The sequence below is a fragment of the Peromyscus eremicus genome, chromosome 17, assembly GCF_949786415.1.
Source record: "Peromyscus eremicus chromosome 17, PerEre_H2_v1, whole genome shotgun sequence".
Classification (NCBI taxonomy): domain Eukaryota; kingdom Metazoa; phylum Chordata; class Mammalia; order Rodentia; family Cricetidae; genus Peromyscus; species Peromyscus eremicus.
Window position 1 is genome coordinate 10,978,032 of NC_081433.1, and position 18,397 is coordinate 10,996,428.

An 18,397-nucleotide genomic window follows, 5' to 3' on the forward strand; every position below is an offset into this window, starting at 1 on the left:
GAATGTCCTTAAATATCCTGCCCAATAGGACCATGGTTCTTTTGGGGCTGCAGCAAGCCAGGTCAGTCTCCCTCTTAGCTCTGCTGTCTTGTTAAGGCACTCGGCAGCAGCTTTCTTCTGTTCTGTTTTCGGTTGACTCTTGTTAAAAACACAGTTCTATGGGGAAGCCCCCCTCCATTGGTCCCCAAGTATATTCATATAAATATGGCTATAAAATGATACAGCTTCACTTTATGACTTCAGAAGCTGAAACTCAGAGCCAAACTGGAAAGAAAACTGAGCCCGGCCTGCTGAACGCACTGCATCCATCACGGCCTACCAACTGTTAACTGTTCTCAGCAATCACTTGGCATTCACTAAGCACAGCTGGGTTTTAATTCCTTCCCACCTCTGATCTAATGTTCGCCACCCTGGAAAACCCATTCACGTGATCTCACAGACCAGGGTGTTCTGCACAGTACCCTGGCAACTGACCCCACTCAGTACTCAGGAAACAGCTTCAGTAAAATGCTCTCTATATATGTATATATAATGTGTATTATATAAGACATGAGGGTGTATGTGTGTGTAATATAATAATATAATAAAATAGTACTATAATAGAATATATTAATTCATTTTGCACTAAAAAATACAATTTATCATTTAATGATTATATCATTTTACTTTGTAATAGGCAATTGATGTTTATTAAGGAGCCTAAAGCAATCTCCCATCGTCCAAAACACTCTGTAGGAGACTTCTTGAAACTGCTTGACAGTCAGTTGTCCAGGGAATCCGCCCATTTATCTTCACACTTGAAGACATACACAGGTACGTCAATCACCTGGGATATAGTGTATTGCCCCGGGAGCTAGCCAGGGGCCACTTACTTTCATAGTGGATGAGGAAGCCAACACTAGCCCGGCTGCTGTCCGTGGTGAAGAGCAGGTACATGTAGTTGCCTGTGCTGATGAGGAACTGCGGTGCCTGGGTGCCATGGTACTCTCCAATCAGTGGGGATGAACTGGCTGGCCCATCCCGTACTTCCAGAGTATCATAATTGACTTCTGTCTGGAACCTGAGGAAAGCCATGTAGGGTCACGTCAGCTTGCACACCTGTCCAACTGTGTCACTCCTAGTGAAAACTTCAAGTGAATGTGGCGATTGAAATATATATTATATATGTGCATTTTGTATTGTTTGTGGGGAAAAGACAGTACATTGTAAATGCTCTATCATATTTAATTCTCTGTAAAACAGGCTATAAAGAAGGTCATTATCTACCACTGAAGGAAAACTATTGTGAGTTATCTAAAGTTCCTTTAGATAAATAGATGCTAAAGACAGATAAATGATGATGGACAGATGTTAGATAGATGATAAATGAAAAACAGATTATATATAATATGTATTTATATACATTACATATATTAGATGCTAGTCATGTAATTTGATGTAATTTTATAGATAGACAAGTAGGTGACAGATGAAGAGGGACAGATGATGTGTAGATACAACATTCAGTAGTGAAACAATCATTGATTGTGAACTTTACACTATTATTCCAATTCTCTGTGTAACATATTGTAGATACCTTGAAATAGACATACTGAAGAGGAATGCTCCCTTAAGGAAAGAGGGACTTCACAGCACATGGTATTTAAATATCTTTCCTAAAAACCACACTGTGCTTTTTTTATTCACACCAACTCTTGAGGGACCAACACTGAGCAAGCTGCTACTTAGAAACTCAGTGATACCACAACGATTTGGGAAAGTCAGAACGGCTTCCAGATAGTTTTTATCTCTGCTTGTTCTTCCAGTGAATCCAGCCTACAATTATATTTATATAAAGCTGAGGCATCCAGGTCCCATTGGTGCAATGATGGCGCCATTCTGGGCACTGAGATAATTTCCTAAACAGGCCCATCTTGTCCTCCAAAGCTAACTCAGATTCCAAATGCCTCTTTTGGCTCTGAGGGAGCGTCTCAGAATTTCATGCCTCTGACTCACTCAGTAACTGAGCCAAATGTGTCTCTGAAGCCAGGCCACCATTCCCCTGCTGGGTTCAGACTATTGCTAGGAAGAGAAGCTAGCCAGGGAGCTAGCTCAGTTTATTTGCACATCTCCACAACAGCAAAAAGATGCTGAATCTTATTTAACAAGACTGCCATGTCCATCATCAATGTGGATGTTCCTCTGTAGAGGCACAGTGATGGTATGTTTTCCAAGCAAACTAGTCTACCCTTTGCACTCTGTTCTATACAGAGCAATGCAAATAATGTGTCTGAGATGGCGAGATCAGAACAGGATCTAAGGCTGGTGGACTCGGGCCTGGTGGAGCCAGCTTCGACTTTATTACTTTTAACACCTGTTCTAAAGGTGCTGTGATTTATCAAATATTTGAGTTCAAATTTCAGAAGTCTGCAGAAGCATAGAATCTTACATTTGGATCCTGAATATTCATAGAAAAACTTGCACATTGTTTTTAGCTAGGGCAGTGAAGACTGATAAAAACACACATTGAAAACTGTAAACTCTCAATGCTTATCATGACTTGGCAGTCTGGCAGCTTTGCATGGCCAAACCATCTGTGGAGAATCCAAACCTCATTTGCACAGATCCACTATCAGCTTTGAATCAAGAACAAACTAAAACTGTGCTATGCAGTTCATCTTTGAAGAGCTAAGTTCTGACTGCATCTAGGCTGAATGTCTAAAATTTACAGGAATATTAGCTACTCAAATAGAACTTACTCAAATATTATACCAAATCAATACTGAAATAATCACACGATGGAAAATATAGCATGAATCTTCCTTCAAGCAACAGAAACTAGACAGTCAATTGGGACCATGAAATTAATACTTTTACTAAGTGATATAAATCTGACCTGTTTCTGGGATCATGTGGTGTTTCATTCAGTTTTCCCCCAATTCCAGAAAGTATAAGAATCAGTAGGAAATCAAATTTCCTATATTGAACTCTTCAGTTATTTTTTAATGATTAATGTTATTTGGCATGGTCATTCACTAACAGATGCTGAGCATATTTCATTGTTTGGAAGGATTATTCTACTAAAAAGTAAGGTCATCCAACAGAGGTATGGATAATTATAAATGAAAAATACCTAGTAATGATTGTTTCACTACCTCTTTAAAAGTCCCTAGTCCTGATTTTTTGAATTGTTGGAAAACAAGGGAGAAAATGTCACACATCTTGAGACAACACGTTAGGAATATTGCAACTCAGAGCACAGTCTTGTCACATCATTCAGAGATTGAACCTGTAGTGTTAACCAAAGGTACTGCCTTATTCAAGTACAAGGTTTTTGTGCAAAAAAAAAATAGTTTTCGGACATAAAATTGATTTCAATGTTGAGAACAATGGCAGAGCACCTCATGCTAGAGACTAAACAGTATCCTCACTTTCACAGATTATTAAACATGTGTTCATATCACTAAGTCAGACTGTGTCCCAGTCACAGTGGCTCCCAGGCACTGGAGAGGCTCTTCATCTACCGCACTAATCCTGCTGCTGGCTCTGCAAGCTTTGGCTGCCTTCAGGTGCTAGCAGTCTCCCCAGAACTGGAGAAGTCTTTTCTGGGCCATCATGGAGGGTACAGAAGGTTCCAGCAGGATGGGGAGCTGCTTCCAGGGAATATCACATAGCAAATCGAATTCTCCCAATTCCAGGTCCCAAATCCATACTCAGGGTAGGTCCTGGACAATGACCATCCAGTGTGCCTCCCCATCTGCAGCCCAGAGCTGACACCTCATTGTGCCCATGGGATAGCAGGACCATGAGAACAGACAGCATGGGTGTGTCAGCCCCTTGCCCTTGGTCCATGATCTTCCTTGGGGCCTGAGGATGTTCATGTTTTAAGCTCTATTGACTTAACACAGGAAGTGTAGCTGTAACTCCAGGTGCCAGAGCAGTGGGAAAGGGTTTGATCTCACCTGTCAAATGTTATTTTGATGGAATGTCCTGGCTTTGCTTCAATGATCCATTCACAATTTAAAGAATCTTTGTAATATCCCGGCCATCCTGGAGGTAAGATGACCCCACTAGAAGCTGTCAGGTGCCCACCACATGGAGCTGGAAGAGGACACACAAATCTGTCAAGAAAAAAATCAAGTCTAGGAAAGCACACCACAGCAGCCTCGCACTAGAGGTAGGCACTGTGTAGTCAATCAGTCATTCATGGCATCAATGTTTACATCAAACCAAACCATTCTTCAGGAAACCTTACAGGATGAAGCCAACAGGTATATCCCACCTTCTTTCTAGACTGTATCATCAGACTCAGCAAGGTTTTCATACTATAATACTCCAGATATATGTGAGATATCTGTGTTAAGTGGATGTACAGGGAAATCACCTACACCCTGCTGAGGCGCGTGCAACCATTTATCCACTTCTCACACAAGTATCTGCTTATTTACTTTTGATCATCTCAAGTCTGAAACTGAATGTTCTGAGATGGTGAGCTACTCTGTCAATTCACGCCAGGATGTGCACTCATTGTGTTAATTACTCACAGATGACATACAGTTGTTATAAAATACAACCAGGGCTGTCAAATTCATGAAGCAAAGTGCTGCTTCTTTCCAGGCCTTTTGTGACAAAATGACCTGTTAGTACAGAGAAAAGGACATTGAAAAAATACACACTAAGATTAGAAATCTTTATGGACTGAAAGAGTGCTTAGATAATATTTTAATATCTAATTTTAGATAATATATTAATATTTAGTACAATAATATCTTGGGTAATTTATTTACCTATCCCACTTTTTGTTTGGGTCCTTATTGATAGTTTATGATTTTGCTGGAAAAGTCATTGATTTCATAAATACTTTAAATTTATTATTTAGCTTTATTTTTAACTTTATTGTCCTAGAGTTCATGTTTCGCTGTGGACAGTTATTTTCCCCAGAAAACCTTTCACAAATCACTCAGCCACAGAGAAGGATACAGAGGAGAGGCTTAACTAATACAGAGAGAGATCTGCTTAGCTAGAAGCTACATAGTTTATAACAGTGATGGTCGTGGCATCCAGGAATGTGCCAGAATGGTTTGAGACTCTATCTGCCTGAAGTTGTATTGTCACTACAGTGACATTTGTCTCTTGTGAACCTGTCACTGTTATATCTCCTATGCTAGTGTTTTCATCGGAACCGCTGGGGCTTCTCCATTGGTGACCCCAACAAGGGACTGCACTTACCTTGAATTACTTTTTAATGTTGGCTATTATTAACTTAACCCTCTCATTGTTTTTGTCTTTCTTTTGAATTATTAGTCAGTTTCTAGATTGTTATCTTTCTGTCCTTCTTTGGATGCCCAAAAATATTACACTTTGAGCATGGGCTTAGGTGTGCTGCCTCAAATCTGGGTGTTCTCCCTCAAATCTGGGTGTGCTCCCTCACATCTGGGTGTGCTTTCTGAAGTCTGAGTATTCACATTCATATCTGTATGTATTTTCTTACATACAGGTATTCTTCACTTCTTAACGTACAGCCTCACATCTGGCTGTGCTCTCTCACATCTGAGTATGTCTCCTCAAATCTGGGCATAGCCTTCACATTTGGACATGCTCCCTCAAATCTAGGTGTGCTTTCTGAAGTCTAAATACTCCCTTTCATATCTGCATGTATTTTCTTACATTCAGGTATTCTTTACTTCTTAATGTACAGTCTCACATCTGGGTGTGCTCCCCCACATCTGGGTGTCTGGCCTCACATCTGTATATGTGCTTTGCATTCTTCCTGACGGGAAGATTTACACTGTGCGTCATTCTAGGTGGGCTGGGACTTGGGGTTCAAATTTCTCTTTCATTCATAATTAATTAGAGGGCACCTTTCCATCTTTACATATTTTCTTCTTATTGTTATTCATGGTACTTTAATTCCAATATGGAAAGCCCTGTGGCTTACATTGATTTTAATTTGTTTATCTTTGTTTTGTAGCTAACAATGTGGGTTATTTAAAGAGTCAATCCTGGAAAAATACAAGGAACAGGCGTGTTCTATGAGACCCTGGGATTCTTTGTACAGAACTGTTTTGTAAGGGGCTTGACACTGCTTGCACAGCACCTTCTGTAAGGGGCACAAGAGGCTGCATATTCTGTAAGGCATGAGACAGTCCACATCCTGTAAGGGGCATGGGATTCTTCTTATCCCTCTCTTTCTGTTCTTGCTCATTTCCTCCTGCTTGCCTTTTCTTCCTTCCTGGTCTGCTTCCTATCTGAAAGCTGGACTTTATTACCTTTCAGCAGATGCATCAATTGGGGACTCTCTTCAGCTGTTATCAGAGTATCTACCTGCTCTGCCAGAGGCTCATTTGCAGTCACTACTTGGGTTTCCTTGAGTAGGGAAACCTCCAGCCTCTCTCACCTATCACCATTCCTCTCTCTAAAATTTGCTTTGTTAAACAAACTCAGATAGAGTGTGCATTCCATTTCATGGGGTTAGGCCTGACTCCTCCTAAAGGAGGAAGAGTTCTTTGCCAACTTTTAATATAATTGACAGTTTCCCCTTTTCCCAGGCTTCTTATCCCTGCCTTGATGCGGCCCATTTACTCTCCTTGTCCTCTCAGGCAAATGCTCACCTAGCAGCTTACAATGTATTCCTACACAGTCTATTGCCCACGGAGGCACAAGGATAATTGTGGGCATACAAGAGCAGAGGCTAGAGCCTTGTTATCTTAAACATCCTTCTCAATAAATCACTCATGCTTCAAAGTCAACAGAAATGCTTGGCTGGAACAGTGTCTGCAAACCGGATTGCCCATGTCATCAACCCACAGTCCATGCTTATGGAGGACTAAAAAGTGTCCCAACATTTTATAAAATGTGACATTCAAAAGTTACATGATATGTGTTTGATAAATCAAAGTTCTTTTATTCTGGTGAATTTTGTTTTGAGTTCTGTTCTTTAGTGTTGTTCATTTATACTCATAGGTCATATCCATAGCTCACCAAAGTGGTAGACAATTTATGGAAGCAACTAGAACACTGTTCTACATTTCACCACAGCCCCCAAAGGCAAAGAACAGGACCTGGTTAGACACATTCTGCCCCTGAGTCTACCCATGCTCCAGTGCATGGCCCTGTACATGTGCACACACAGGCCACGAACTTGGTGGGTTTCAGAAAAGGGGCACATGAAATTGGGAGGGAAAAGTGGTAGGTGGTAGATAGAATTGTAGGGGAGGGAATAAGAAGTGGACTTGACAAAAATGTATTACATGCATAGATAAAATTCTCAATACTTTTTATTTATAAAGCAACAACTATGGAGGTGGGACTAGGGCAGAGTAAGTCCACCCCAACTAGACACACCCCCTAAAATATTAATGAACAACTATGGAGGTGGGACTAGGGCAGGACGAGGCCACTGTGCTTTTGGCTGCTCTTCAGAGATTAATCTTCACACTGAGTCAAGATCAGCTTAGACCTCCTGCAGGTCACAGGTCTGGTGACAATATGCCATGCTTGTTTCTGCCTTGTAGGGTGCAGGTGATGGATTTGGATAGGACAACAATCCTCAATTTACATAATACTTTCTATTTACTTATTAAAAAGAAACACGTATTCACATTAGAAAAACAGGAGAAACAGAGATCAGGGGAAATATTTACTTATAACATTAAGTAATAAATAGCTCTTAATACCTTTTAGCATTCTGTTAATGTAAGCTACTACTTATTCAAATGTTTCAGCCATGGTACACCATGACTCATTTGAATTATACGTTCAGGTGGTATTTTAAGGGGCACAGCTATGTTTTAAATGGTTTTCTTAGCACCCATAGTTTTGTGACATCCGTTCTTTCACATGGTAAGATTTCAGTAATGTTATTTTGATCTTGCAAAGTTTGCAGTGGTGGGTGAGCCCTGGCATTTGGATACAACCTAATTACCCAAACAAACCTCGTGGTTGAGCTTTTCTTGTTCCTAAGTCTTTGCTCTGACAGTTGTACCAATAACATTCATTGGCAGCACCATTTATTGTTGATAGATTATTTGGTGGTATTGTTCTATTATTCTGAAAATACAGGTCACGGCTCAAAAGACAAAAGGATTTGTAGGGCTCAGCATAAATTTACTCTGGGATGCTGTCATCAACTATTCTTGATGGCACAGCCAGGAGACACCAGGGTTTCCCCCACAGCCTTGTAAATAATCTATCTCATTAACACTTTTTAAACCTTTGATCATCATCTCATATTGATTTTGCTTTTGAATTCCCTCTCAGAGTTACCAGCCTGAGTAAAGCCTTGGTCTTAGATGTCCAGCTTACAGACACAGATGAAAGGAGTCCCACATTTGAACCACCTCTGTGAGTCTTTCTTAAGGAAGCCTGGGAAAGCGACAGAGTCTGTTTGCTATCCTTCCGAAGGGCTGGGTTACAGGCTCACCTTCACAGCGAGGGACAGTAGAGCTCCAGACCACATTCCCATCTTGCAGGATGCAGGTGATGGACTCAGAACCCTGGGTCTTCACAAAGCCATCATCACAATGGAAGGACACAGAGCTTCCCAGCAGAAACCTGTCTCCAAAACGCCGTCCATTCACAGGGATCCCAGGGTCATGGCACTCATTCTGACCAAACGCTGAAGCGTGAGAGAGAAAAGTCAGTAAAATAAAGATGTTTAAATACTAATTACATGTCCTGGAAAAGGAAACATCATATTTATAAAACAATGATGTAACAAAATTCCATATCCATTATTAATAGATAAATCTATCAAGCCAATTGGATATCAGTGTAAGCGCGGAGAGGAAGAGGGAGATGGAAAGTGATGAAGCCCTGTGCCTGTCATCTCCATAGCATGTTGCTGGTAGAACAGAAAGAACACAGCACAGGTGGAAAGCAGGGAGTTCAGGAGAACTCTGACCTGTTAGAGCTCTGCTCTTAGCCTAACCATGTGATGTGAGGCATAAGAGAAATCTTATGATCTAGACCTGTCTATTTTTGTTTACAACATGAGAAATATTAAGCTTATATCCCACAGTTACTAAAACACTGATAAAGATAAATATGGCTAAATTCTAAACAATGAATAGTTCAGCATTATCTCACACTTACTTTCATAATTTCAAATGTTTTCCAAAAAAACTGAAGCAAAGGGAATTTAATTGCCAAATAAATATTCATGTAGTATCTCCAGGTACCATTATTCTTATCCCTAGTGCTTGATATCTGATACACCAATGTGTTTTTACCACAATGTATTGTTCTGCAGAGCATGCATTTATAGGTAAATATATTGCTTGATGAATGGAAGGATGGATGGGTTGAAGGGCAGTTAGAAACAATGAATGATGAATAAACAAATGGGTAAAAGGGTAAATGGATTGATGGATAATGAAGGATGAATGGTTAATAAAGAATGGATGGATGTTTGGATGGGTGATGAAGGACCCATAGGTAATAAAGGATGTATGGATGTATGGATATGAGAAGAGATAGATGGACACATGGGTAGATAGATGAATGGATGTAGAGTGGGTGGATGGAAGGATAGATGGATGGATCAATGAATAAATAGATGGATTAGTGAATGGATGGATAATGAATAATGGATGAATGAGAAATGACAGATGGATTGGTAAATGCATGGACAGATGAATCAGTAATGGATGGCTGGAAGGACAGACAGATAACAGAGCATGGATGGATGGTTGCATGAGAAATGAGTAATAAATAGGTAGATGATGGAGAGAGAGAGAGAGAGAGAGAGAGAGAGAGAGAGAGAGAGAGAGAGAGAGAGAGAGAGAAGCTATGTGGAAAGCTCCAACCTCTACTCTAGGTGTCTAAGGCACAGCCCACATAGAGCCATCCGTTTTTTGTATATCAGGATAATATATAATTTTGCTACTTGGGATATTTCTTTACAGTCCTGAGGTATCAGCCTTGAACTCTTAGTTCATGTACATGTTAACACTGTGGGGCATGAAGAGGTACTTGTGTGGCCCACTCACTGGTGTATGTGATGTTGAACCCTCTGCCAGTTGTGGAGTGATCCGACTGAAACTCCAGGCGTACTATGTGTCCACTGCTGGCCAGTTGCGCAGGCACCTCATTGCCAGAGAAAGTTCCAAGGACCGTGATGTCAGAAATTCCATCATCTTTGACAGCAAGGAAGTCAAACTGAGGCTCCACGTCAAAATCATTGAAGATGAGGTGAATTCGGCTCCCGGGCTCAGATATAATCAACCAGACACAGTTCATGTTGTTGCCATATTCCTCAGGATAGTTTGGTGAGAGGATAATCCCAGAGGATGCCGTGAAGTTGAAGAAACACGAAACTGTGGGGCGTGAAGATAATTTCATACAGTTTTACACAGACCCAAAGCTCTGCCATATGAACCCGACTGCAGAGAACTTGGAATGACAATCCCACTGTTGGGGCCTCACAATGGCCCAACTACTCTGAGCTCTATGTGATGAAAGAAAAATGTGTTCTCCTTCACAACTGTAAGAAAAATGTTCAATTAGAGAGCATAGCTAGAACCCATAGATAATTGAGTATCAGTGTATCTGAAAACAATTCTATCAACTCATCTAAACAAAGTTGTTGCTGTGTTTATTTATAAATGAAACCAGTTCCCTGTGGATGTGATACCTAAATTGTGATGTCTGAAACAGTACAGTTGACTCTCTAACTGAATATTAAATGTCTACTGCCACCTGGCTCATACAATCAGCTCATATTCAGGTGCTGCATAAGGTGCCCAAGTCCTTGTGAGTTCTTGATGGAGATGGTGGTAGATGTCTCATCCTTTCAAACAAAAGGCTCAGCTATTCTTTACCTAGCAGACAGGATCAAGGCATGAGCTGTTTTTTGCAGGGTGAGGAAACAGGAAGCCCTGAGCTGCCACCAAGGCTATCTCTCTGCCACACTCCCCTTCCTCCATAACTGATGCCAGACCCCCAAGGGTGATACTCACACACACAGCTTGGCTTGTTGCCTGACCACTGGTTGTTCTTCTGGCAAGTGATCACTCTTTCTCCCACCAGCTCAAAAGCCGCCTGGCACTCAAAGGTGAGCGTGTCTCCATGCAGAAAGCTGCTGCCAGTCCGCTTGCCATAGGCTGGGATGCCAGGGTCCCCACAGCCTCCCTTCTCAATTTCTGAGGAGAGAGAAATAAACAAGCCCCTGAATACTTCTTAAAGAACATGATGGATGGCACAAATTCACCAAGAAAAGAGCTGTCTCCTTTGGCATCTAAACATTGTATAAACAGTTTCAAGGAGACTCTCAATTCCTCTAGTATTTTACTATAAAATCTAGGATAAAAGGGGCACATGACTGTGCAGATGTTCCAGACAACAGATGCCTTCTTCCAACATATCCAGCCTTCTATCTGTCATTGCTCAGACTAAAATACAGCCATTAATTTAGTTCTCATCTATGCTTCTGGCTATGATCAAGGCGAGTAAGATCATTCAAGACCACCAGGATACTTCAGTCAGCCTAATCTATGTGAACATTCTTCCTCTTAAGTGAATAGTAAAACAACTGCTGGTGCAGAGTGAACCTGCTTACAATCTTAGAAGAAAACATGAGTTTGGACCTCTTTCCTCAAAACATCACTGCAATGAAGTAAGAGTATGAACACAGCAGACCTGTTAAGAGTTTACAGACAGTATTTCAAAGGTTGACAATACAGAAGCTATTAGCTGGAGGGTAGTCTCCATTTATTAATTTGCAAAATAGTCTTGAGAGCCAACTGCTTGTGAGCCCTTGCACTAAGGGTCAAGGGAAGTCTGCCTGTGAGCCTTTTGTGCTAAGGGCCAGGGTATGTCTGCCTATGAGCCTCTTATGCTAAGTGTCAGAGGATATCTGCCTGTCTCTCCTGCCAAAACCACAAAGGCTCCTATCTAGAGGCAAGCCTGCTGCCCCCTGGAAGAACCCATGTCTGACACACCCTCTGCAAATAGTTAACAAGGTCTAGCAACTACCATTGAGGCAGATTCCAAGGAGCTTCAACTACCACAATCTGTAGCTTCCTTCTGTGGCGACTTGGTGAGTACAGTTTGCATTGTTACCTTATGCAGAACCTTGCAACGGTGCCTCAAATTAGTGACCCTGAGGACTGTGTCATACTCAGGAGAGAATCTTTGTTGCTTGATGAGATTATTTGAAGAAATCAAAAGAAAGGAAGAGGAACCCGGATGCACTGATTAACACAGCGTCAAACCTCTGCTTCCAGAGATGAAGACAAACCTCTTTCTACAGACATGGTGTCAAACCTCTCTCTACACAGACGGAATCAAGCCTCCATCCAAATGGATTGTAACGGGCTGGAGACAGCTTTGATATGTTCTCTTGGAAATATAATTCACACTTGAATAAAAGATTCAAGTCCTTAGAGAAAACAAATGCTATGAGCATATCCTTCCCTGGAAATGTGATTACAGAGTGAAGAGCCATGGGCTAGTGCAGCTTCTCTGGTTTGTTGAGATGGCTCTCCTGTCTCCTGAAAATATCTGTGCCCAAGTCTCTTGTGGTCTCCATGATAATCTGTTGACATATTTTTTAACAATCACCTTTAGCTATGCTAAAATTATTCCCCACTTTCAATTTTCACCTGATTTTTTCCTAAATTTTAAGCATTTATTTAGGAGCATCTTAATATCTTTTCTATAAGATATTGCAGGCTTAACATTCTTCCTACTAAATTTTATTTTTATTTGATACTTTACAGTGTACCTATAAACACTCACATAATAAAACACCAATGGGGTTCGCTACTCCCTGAATGTAGGTGAGCATTTCTGAAAGCTGATATAACAGTTCTGAGACACAAATAAATCAAAACAGTGAACTGACAACTGAGTTTGTCCTTGCAATTCCCATTTCTCCTGATCTTTGGTGGAATCTGGAGAGAGCAATATGTTTGTAGAAATGAGATGGTGCCCTCAGACAGCATTCTGGAAAGCGTATAAGAGGAACCACAAAAATGGGTAGCCGAGGGGGACTGAGAAGACAAACCTCTGAGAAATGCTATTCAAAGTTATGATAACCTCTGATAATTAGTAGGTTAACAGGATTTGATCTACAAAATACAATGCTACTCAAATAAACTTACACCCCCCGATCAACTAGGCCACAATCATTACTTTGATACAACACCACTGGGCATGCAGCATCCATGTCAATCTGCTCACCAGTGAGATCTATGACTACCCATCCTGCTGTACAGTCTCTGTACCTGCCCTGACCTCAGCACCTCTCAGCCTACATCAGCTAGATGAAAGACCATTTTGGTGACATCTGTGTCCACCTTGTGCTCCTTATCATACGCTCTTCATTCAGCATGATCATACCAGGACCTCGTTGGTTTAGATGCATCCCTTTTCCTTCATGTTGACCCTTTAGGAGTCCACCAGCTGTCTCAAACCAGGCACTTGCAAGTAGCTACTTGCTGACCTGTGTGTATTGCTCATGTTTTCTGAGTCAGAATCCACCATTATGGCCTGTCCATATAAAGATCCCCATCCCAGTCAAAGGTGACAAGGGTTAGCTGGACATTACAGACCCTTCTTGCTCAAACATTCCCCCTCCATTCTGTCTAAATGGCACGTGTCTTTGTGATCTGAAGTCTCCCCCAAAGCCAAAATTGGCACTGGTGATCTGAATGGCTGACTAGAACTTCAAGATGAGGGGAATCTGAGTACCACAGCTGAAAAACCAAACTCCCCTCACACTGTCTTTCAAGCCCTCAGCAGCCACTTGCCACCCACCCCTGTATCTGACCTAACATCCTTGGGACTGTTCGCTAAAATTTTTGGCATGTATCCTCTTGCAAAGCATGAAATTTCACCAACCCCAGAGCCAGGAGTACCATCACACAGCACCGAGAACCTCTGCCAGAGTCCCTGCTTTGCTATAAGTTGCCCACATTAATTGATTTGTTACTTTTAAAACATTCTGTGGTTATAAAAATCCAGGAAATGGCTTTTACAATGGGAAGTGGTATACACAGAAACTGGACCATGTTCCAAATCGCTGTCACTCATATTTGGCTCAGATTGAACTGGAACAAGTGCTGTGCTTGGGCACTTCTGTGTGCATGGTGTCCTTCTTCCTAAGAATGGAGATTTCCTCAGAAGCTAGATGCACCTCCTCCTTCTCTCTCCATTCCTTTTTACTCCCCTCCATCCTTCCCCTCCTCTCTGGGGTTTGTAGACTGCTCTTTTCTGAAGGTCTCCAAAGGTTTTAGAAATAATCCAGGAGCATGTAGATACTCAGAGAAACTCATCACTGTGAACCTGTCCTTTCACAATACTGAGAGATATGCTTTCAGAGTGACAGCAGAGCCACACCCTTTCTGTTTCGAGCATTCCCCTTGCCACCTGCCATTGTCTATGTATGAAGATCTCTGAGAAGCTTGGCCGGGCATAGCCATGGTCTTGCTAATGTGTGAGTTGCACTTTTACTCTAACAAGGTTCTAGTCCTTGCAGAATGTTCTAGACTATGACACACATTTTTGAAAATTCTATTAATTTAAAATTTTATTATACTTATTTTATTTTTTATTATATTATATTTGTATATATGTAGTGGGCAGATGGTGATGCACATAGGTGTAATGGATATGGAGGCCAGAAGAGGGCATCTAGTCTCTTGGAACTATAATTATAGGTGGTGAAGCTCCTGCCATGAGTATTGGGAACCAGAGTCACGTCTTCTACAAGCGTAGTACACAGTGCAACACTAAGCCATCTCTCCAGCCTACTGACGAACATTTTGCGGTAGTATTTGTTAAGGTTTCAGGGTATAGGATCTGAGCCCATAGACCAGGCCCTGCCCTCAAGGTACTTGTGTTTAACACACCTAGCAGCCCGGTTAGTGGGGCAGGTGTGGGATCCAGAGATGCCTGGCCTGGGAAGCTACCATGCCACAACTCGGTTTCTCTGTCTTGTCTTCCCTTGTTCATGAGTGAAGTGTCCCTTATGGGGCCCATTCCACTTGCTTTCCTCATTAACTCCAACTATCTAGTCTCACACCAGGAGTTTCTGATTCTTTGTATTTAAAATGAAAACCTAAAGAGGAAGGGATTTTTCCAGACAAGCAAAAATGCCTCCTTCATCCGACTGTGAGTTACTGAGAGGGACCCAGTGGTGGAGAACCTATAAGATTGTCCTGGGTGCTGAATCGTTCTGCTGTTGGCTGGGGTTGAGAATGAGAGGTGACCTGCATTGGGGAGCAGCCACTCTTTCCAGTTAAGAAAAGAGGCTCTTCTCCTCTCTCCTCCTCTGCACCTGTCTGAGAGGAGAGTCTGCACAGTCACATATAAGGATGGGATCTGGGCAGATGCTCTGCCCCAGGCAGTCAGGGACTCTTTAGTGCAATCCAAATGAACCATCAGCCTAGCGCTGAAAAGCACAGCTGAGATGAGAGAATAAGGAATCTCTGGGCAATTCAGAACCTGACTCAGAACAGAGGGATCTGTGAGCACACAGGAAGTGAAAGGAGAAGCAGGCTCTGGAACGTGGAAACCCACACCATGATGAGCTTCCATGGTCTATCCCCTTCCCTGGGGACCCAAGGGAGTGAATACTGTTATGTGCACACATCATGGTGGTGTGAGCAGAATCTATCCTTTCCCTGAGAATTCATCTTTCCTAGGCCATATGAGCACTGGATTCCAGTACAAAGACTGTGCTAAAAATGAATGTATGAATGAACAACTAATTCAGATGATCCCCTGACCTCTGTCAATAAAGGTTTTGGTAAATATGTAATGTATGTGCGATCCAGGGGGATGCTGAAAAGCTTCCCAATTACAGTCTCTGATTCAGATGAAAGCAAAGATTTATGCACAAAAAGACCAAAGTTAGTTCATTACACACACACCCCACCAAAATAACCACAGAGGAATGTCTGGAGTCTGCAAAGCATATGGTAAACATGCTGATAAATTCCACTAGCACAAAATGCCCAAGCAAACTCATAGGTGAACAATTCACTTTTACATAGGTCATGGAAAACATGTCACACAGAACCCTGAATTTGATTTCCAATGAGTATCAGGATTTCATTTGGCTACAAGTCCACTAATACACCAAATAGTCCACGAATTCTGCGTTAAACCAATGTATTAGACTTCTCTCACACAGAGGAGGCTGGTGCGGGGAGGGTAGCAGGGCTCAGGGACGCAGGTGGGAAGCCAACACTTGTCTCTTCCTTTCACCATGACATACAGCCTTAGAAGGTCACATTTCAGGTGCAAAGGAGATGCCACACCTTTAAGTAGGCAGAAGATCAGTGTCCATATTCCCCTCAAGGGCAGCCCAGCTTCTTTAAAATGTATCGATGTATCTTTTATCACCTCCATATTTTCTTCTATAGAATTCTTGAAGAAAAAAGACCTTTACCAGTTCAGGGTAATCTTCGGTTCACATTAACAGTGGACATATAGTACAGAGTTCCCACCTCTACCTGTCTGCATACAGGGACAACCTTGCTCCATTGTATCCCCCACCAGAGTAACCCATTTGTTAGAGTGGGAAGCCACATTCTGCATCCTCACCACAGAGACCTACAGGCTCTCGCTATAGCCCATTTTGCCTTCTCAGAACATGGTGTGGCTGGGATTACATGGTCTTTACAGTGATGAGTGATACTCCATGCTCTGGGTACTCCAGCTTCCACATCTATCACCTGCTGGAGGCCATGTCCATAGCTTCCAAATGTGGAGAGTGAAGGGTAAGTCCAGTAGACATTCTCTTGTAGATTCCTGTGTAAATATGTCTCCTCAATTACTGTGGGTCATTTGTCTGCAGTGCACCTAGGCTGGGCCAAAGGCCAGGACCTGGAGACTGGTGGTAGAACAGCCTGGTCATTTAAAGCTTGCGTGCATGACTAGATGAAGGTATGATGACATGTCCCCAGCATCAACGTTTCACAGGAAGCCAAGACTCTGCCTTGTCAATACGGCTGGGCCTTTTGGGAACCCAATATATATTACCTGATCTGCTGTGATGTTGCAGGCTGTTGAGGTCAGGGACAAAAGGACATGGCCTTTGCAAATAGGTCTCTCACAAGCTCAGGCAAAACACACAAGCTATGCCTGAGTTCTTTTGTTTATGTTTATTTCTCCAAATTTTAAAACTATAGGGATGTATGTCAGTGATGAGGCTTCCCCTTTATGGCCAAGGTCTTGGATTCCATTCCCAGCACACACACACACACACACACACACACACACACACACACACACACACACCATTGCCACCACCACCAAAACAAGCAAATAAAAAATATTGACAAGAGCTGGGGAGATAACTTACTAGTAAAATGCTTACTATGCAAACTCCAGATCTGAATTTGGATCCCCAGCGTGCACATTAGAGAAGCCAAGTGTGGTATCCCACACTTGTGTTCCCAGCACCAAGAAGATGAAGACAGAGATTCCTTGGTCTTACTGGCCAACAAGTCAAACCTAGTCAGTGATCTGTAGGTCAGAGAGACACTTCACCTTAAAAAACAATATCGACAGCTTCTGAAGAACATGTCCAGGTTGACCTCTGGCCTCCACACACATGTTGATTGATTTCTTTCTAAAACAGCATTTAGTCTACTGTATTCAATACAATTATCTACCCCACACCTCTTACGTCCAGAATGACACCTACTCCACACCTACTGTGTGTAGTAGGATGCCTACCCCACACCTACATATGCGAACATGTGTACAGTTCCCCAACATAATAAACACATGCACAGAAGGTGCCAAACAACTGTACTAACCCCCAAAATATCCATGAAAAAATATGCCTCCAACCTTTCTAGAAACTCATTCTAGGTCCATCTACCCCCACCCCTTCCTCTATAAAAGCCATTCCTGGTCCGTCTCAACTCTTTAAGGGGCTGGGAACATAATGTCAGAGCTTCACAAACCTGGGGAGAGAGCAAGGAGGGAATCAGTCCTTCTGATGGACTTCATGTGATTACTTATAGCTTCTACCTCCAAGAGTTAGTGAAATAAATAGATAAATGAATGAATGAATAAAATAAATAATAAAAACCCAGAATTTAAATTCAATCAAAATTACCATTCAGTGGGAGGGAAGCTTTTCAGAGAGGAATGCCTCCTAGTATCTCAGAAATCTTCAACCACTGTACCTCTAATGCATATGGTAACTTGTGTTTAGGTTTTCGGAAAGAACAGAAATTAATGTATTATTCTCCTTAGAATCAGTTGGAAGATAATTCATGGCAAATAAAGACAAATGCTATTTTAGAAAGAAATCTATCAACATAACTGGAGGGACTTTGACATAGGCAGATAAAAATACCACATTTGAAGCAATAAAAAGTAGAGTGAGTCAGAGAATCATAAATAAAAACAGTCACCACTTCTTTGTGTGTTCCTAATTCTGTGGTAAAACCAGCTA

The 18,397-nt window shown here is 41.9% G+C and overlaps 1 protein-coding gene across 1 annotated transcript in view; it reads right to left on the reverse strand.

Annotated features, from left to right (window-relative positions):
* Csmd1 (CUB and Sushi multiple domains 1) overlaps positions 1 to 18,397 on the reverse strand; it is a 1,274,530-nt gene that overhangs the window by 314,729 nt on the left and 941,404 nt on the right. Inside the window, 5 exon segments of the mRNA XM_059244994.1 lie at positions 873 to 1,060; positions 3,942 to 4,080; positions 8,402 to 8,596; positions 9,969 to 10,295; positions 10,938 to 11,120. Coding sequence (XP_059100977.1) covers positions 873 to 1,060; positions 3,942 to 4,080; positions 8,402 to 8,596; positions 9,969 to 10,295; positions 10,938 to 11,120 — 1,032 coding nt within the window.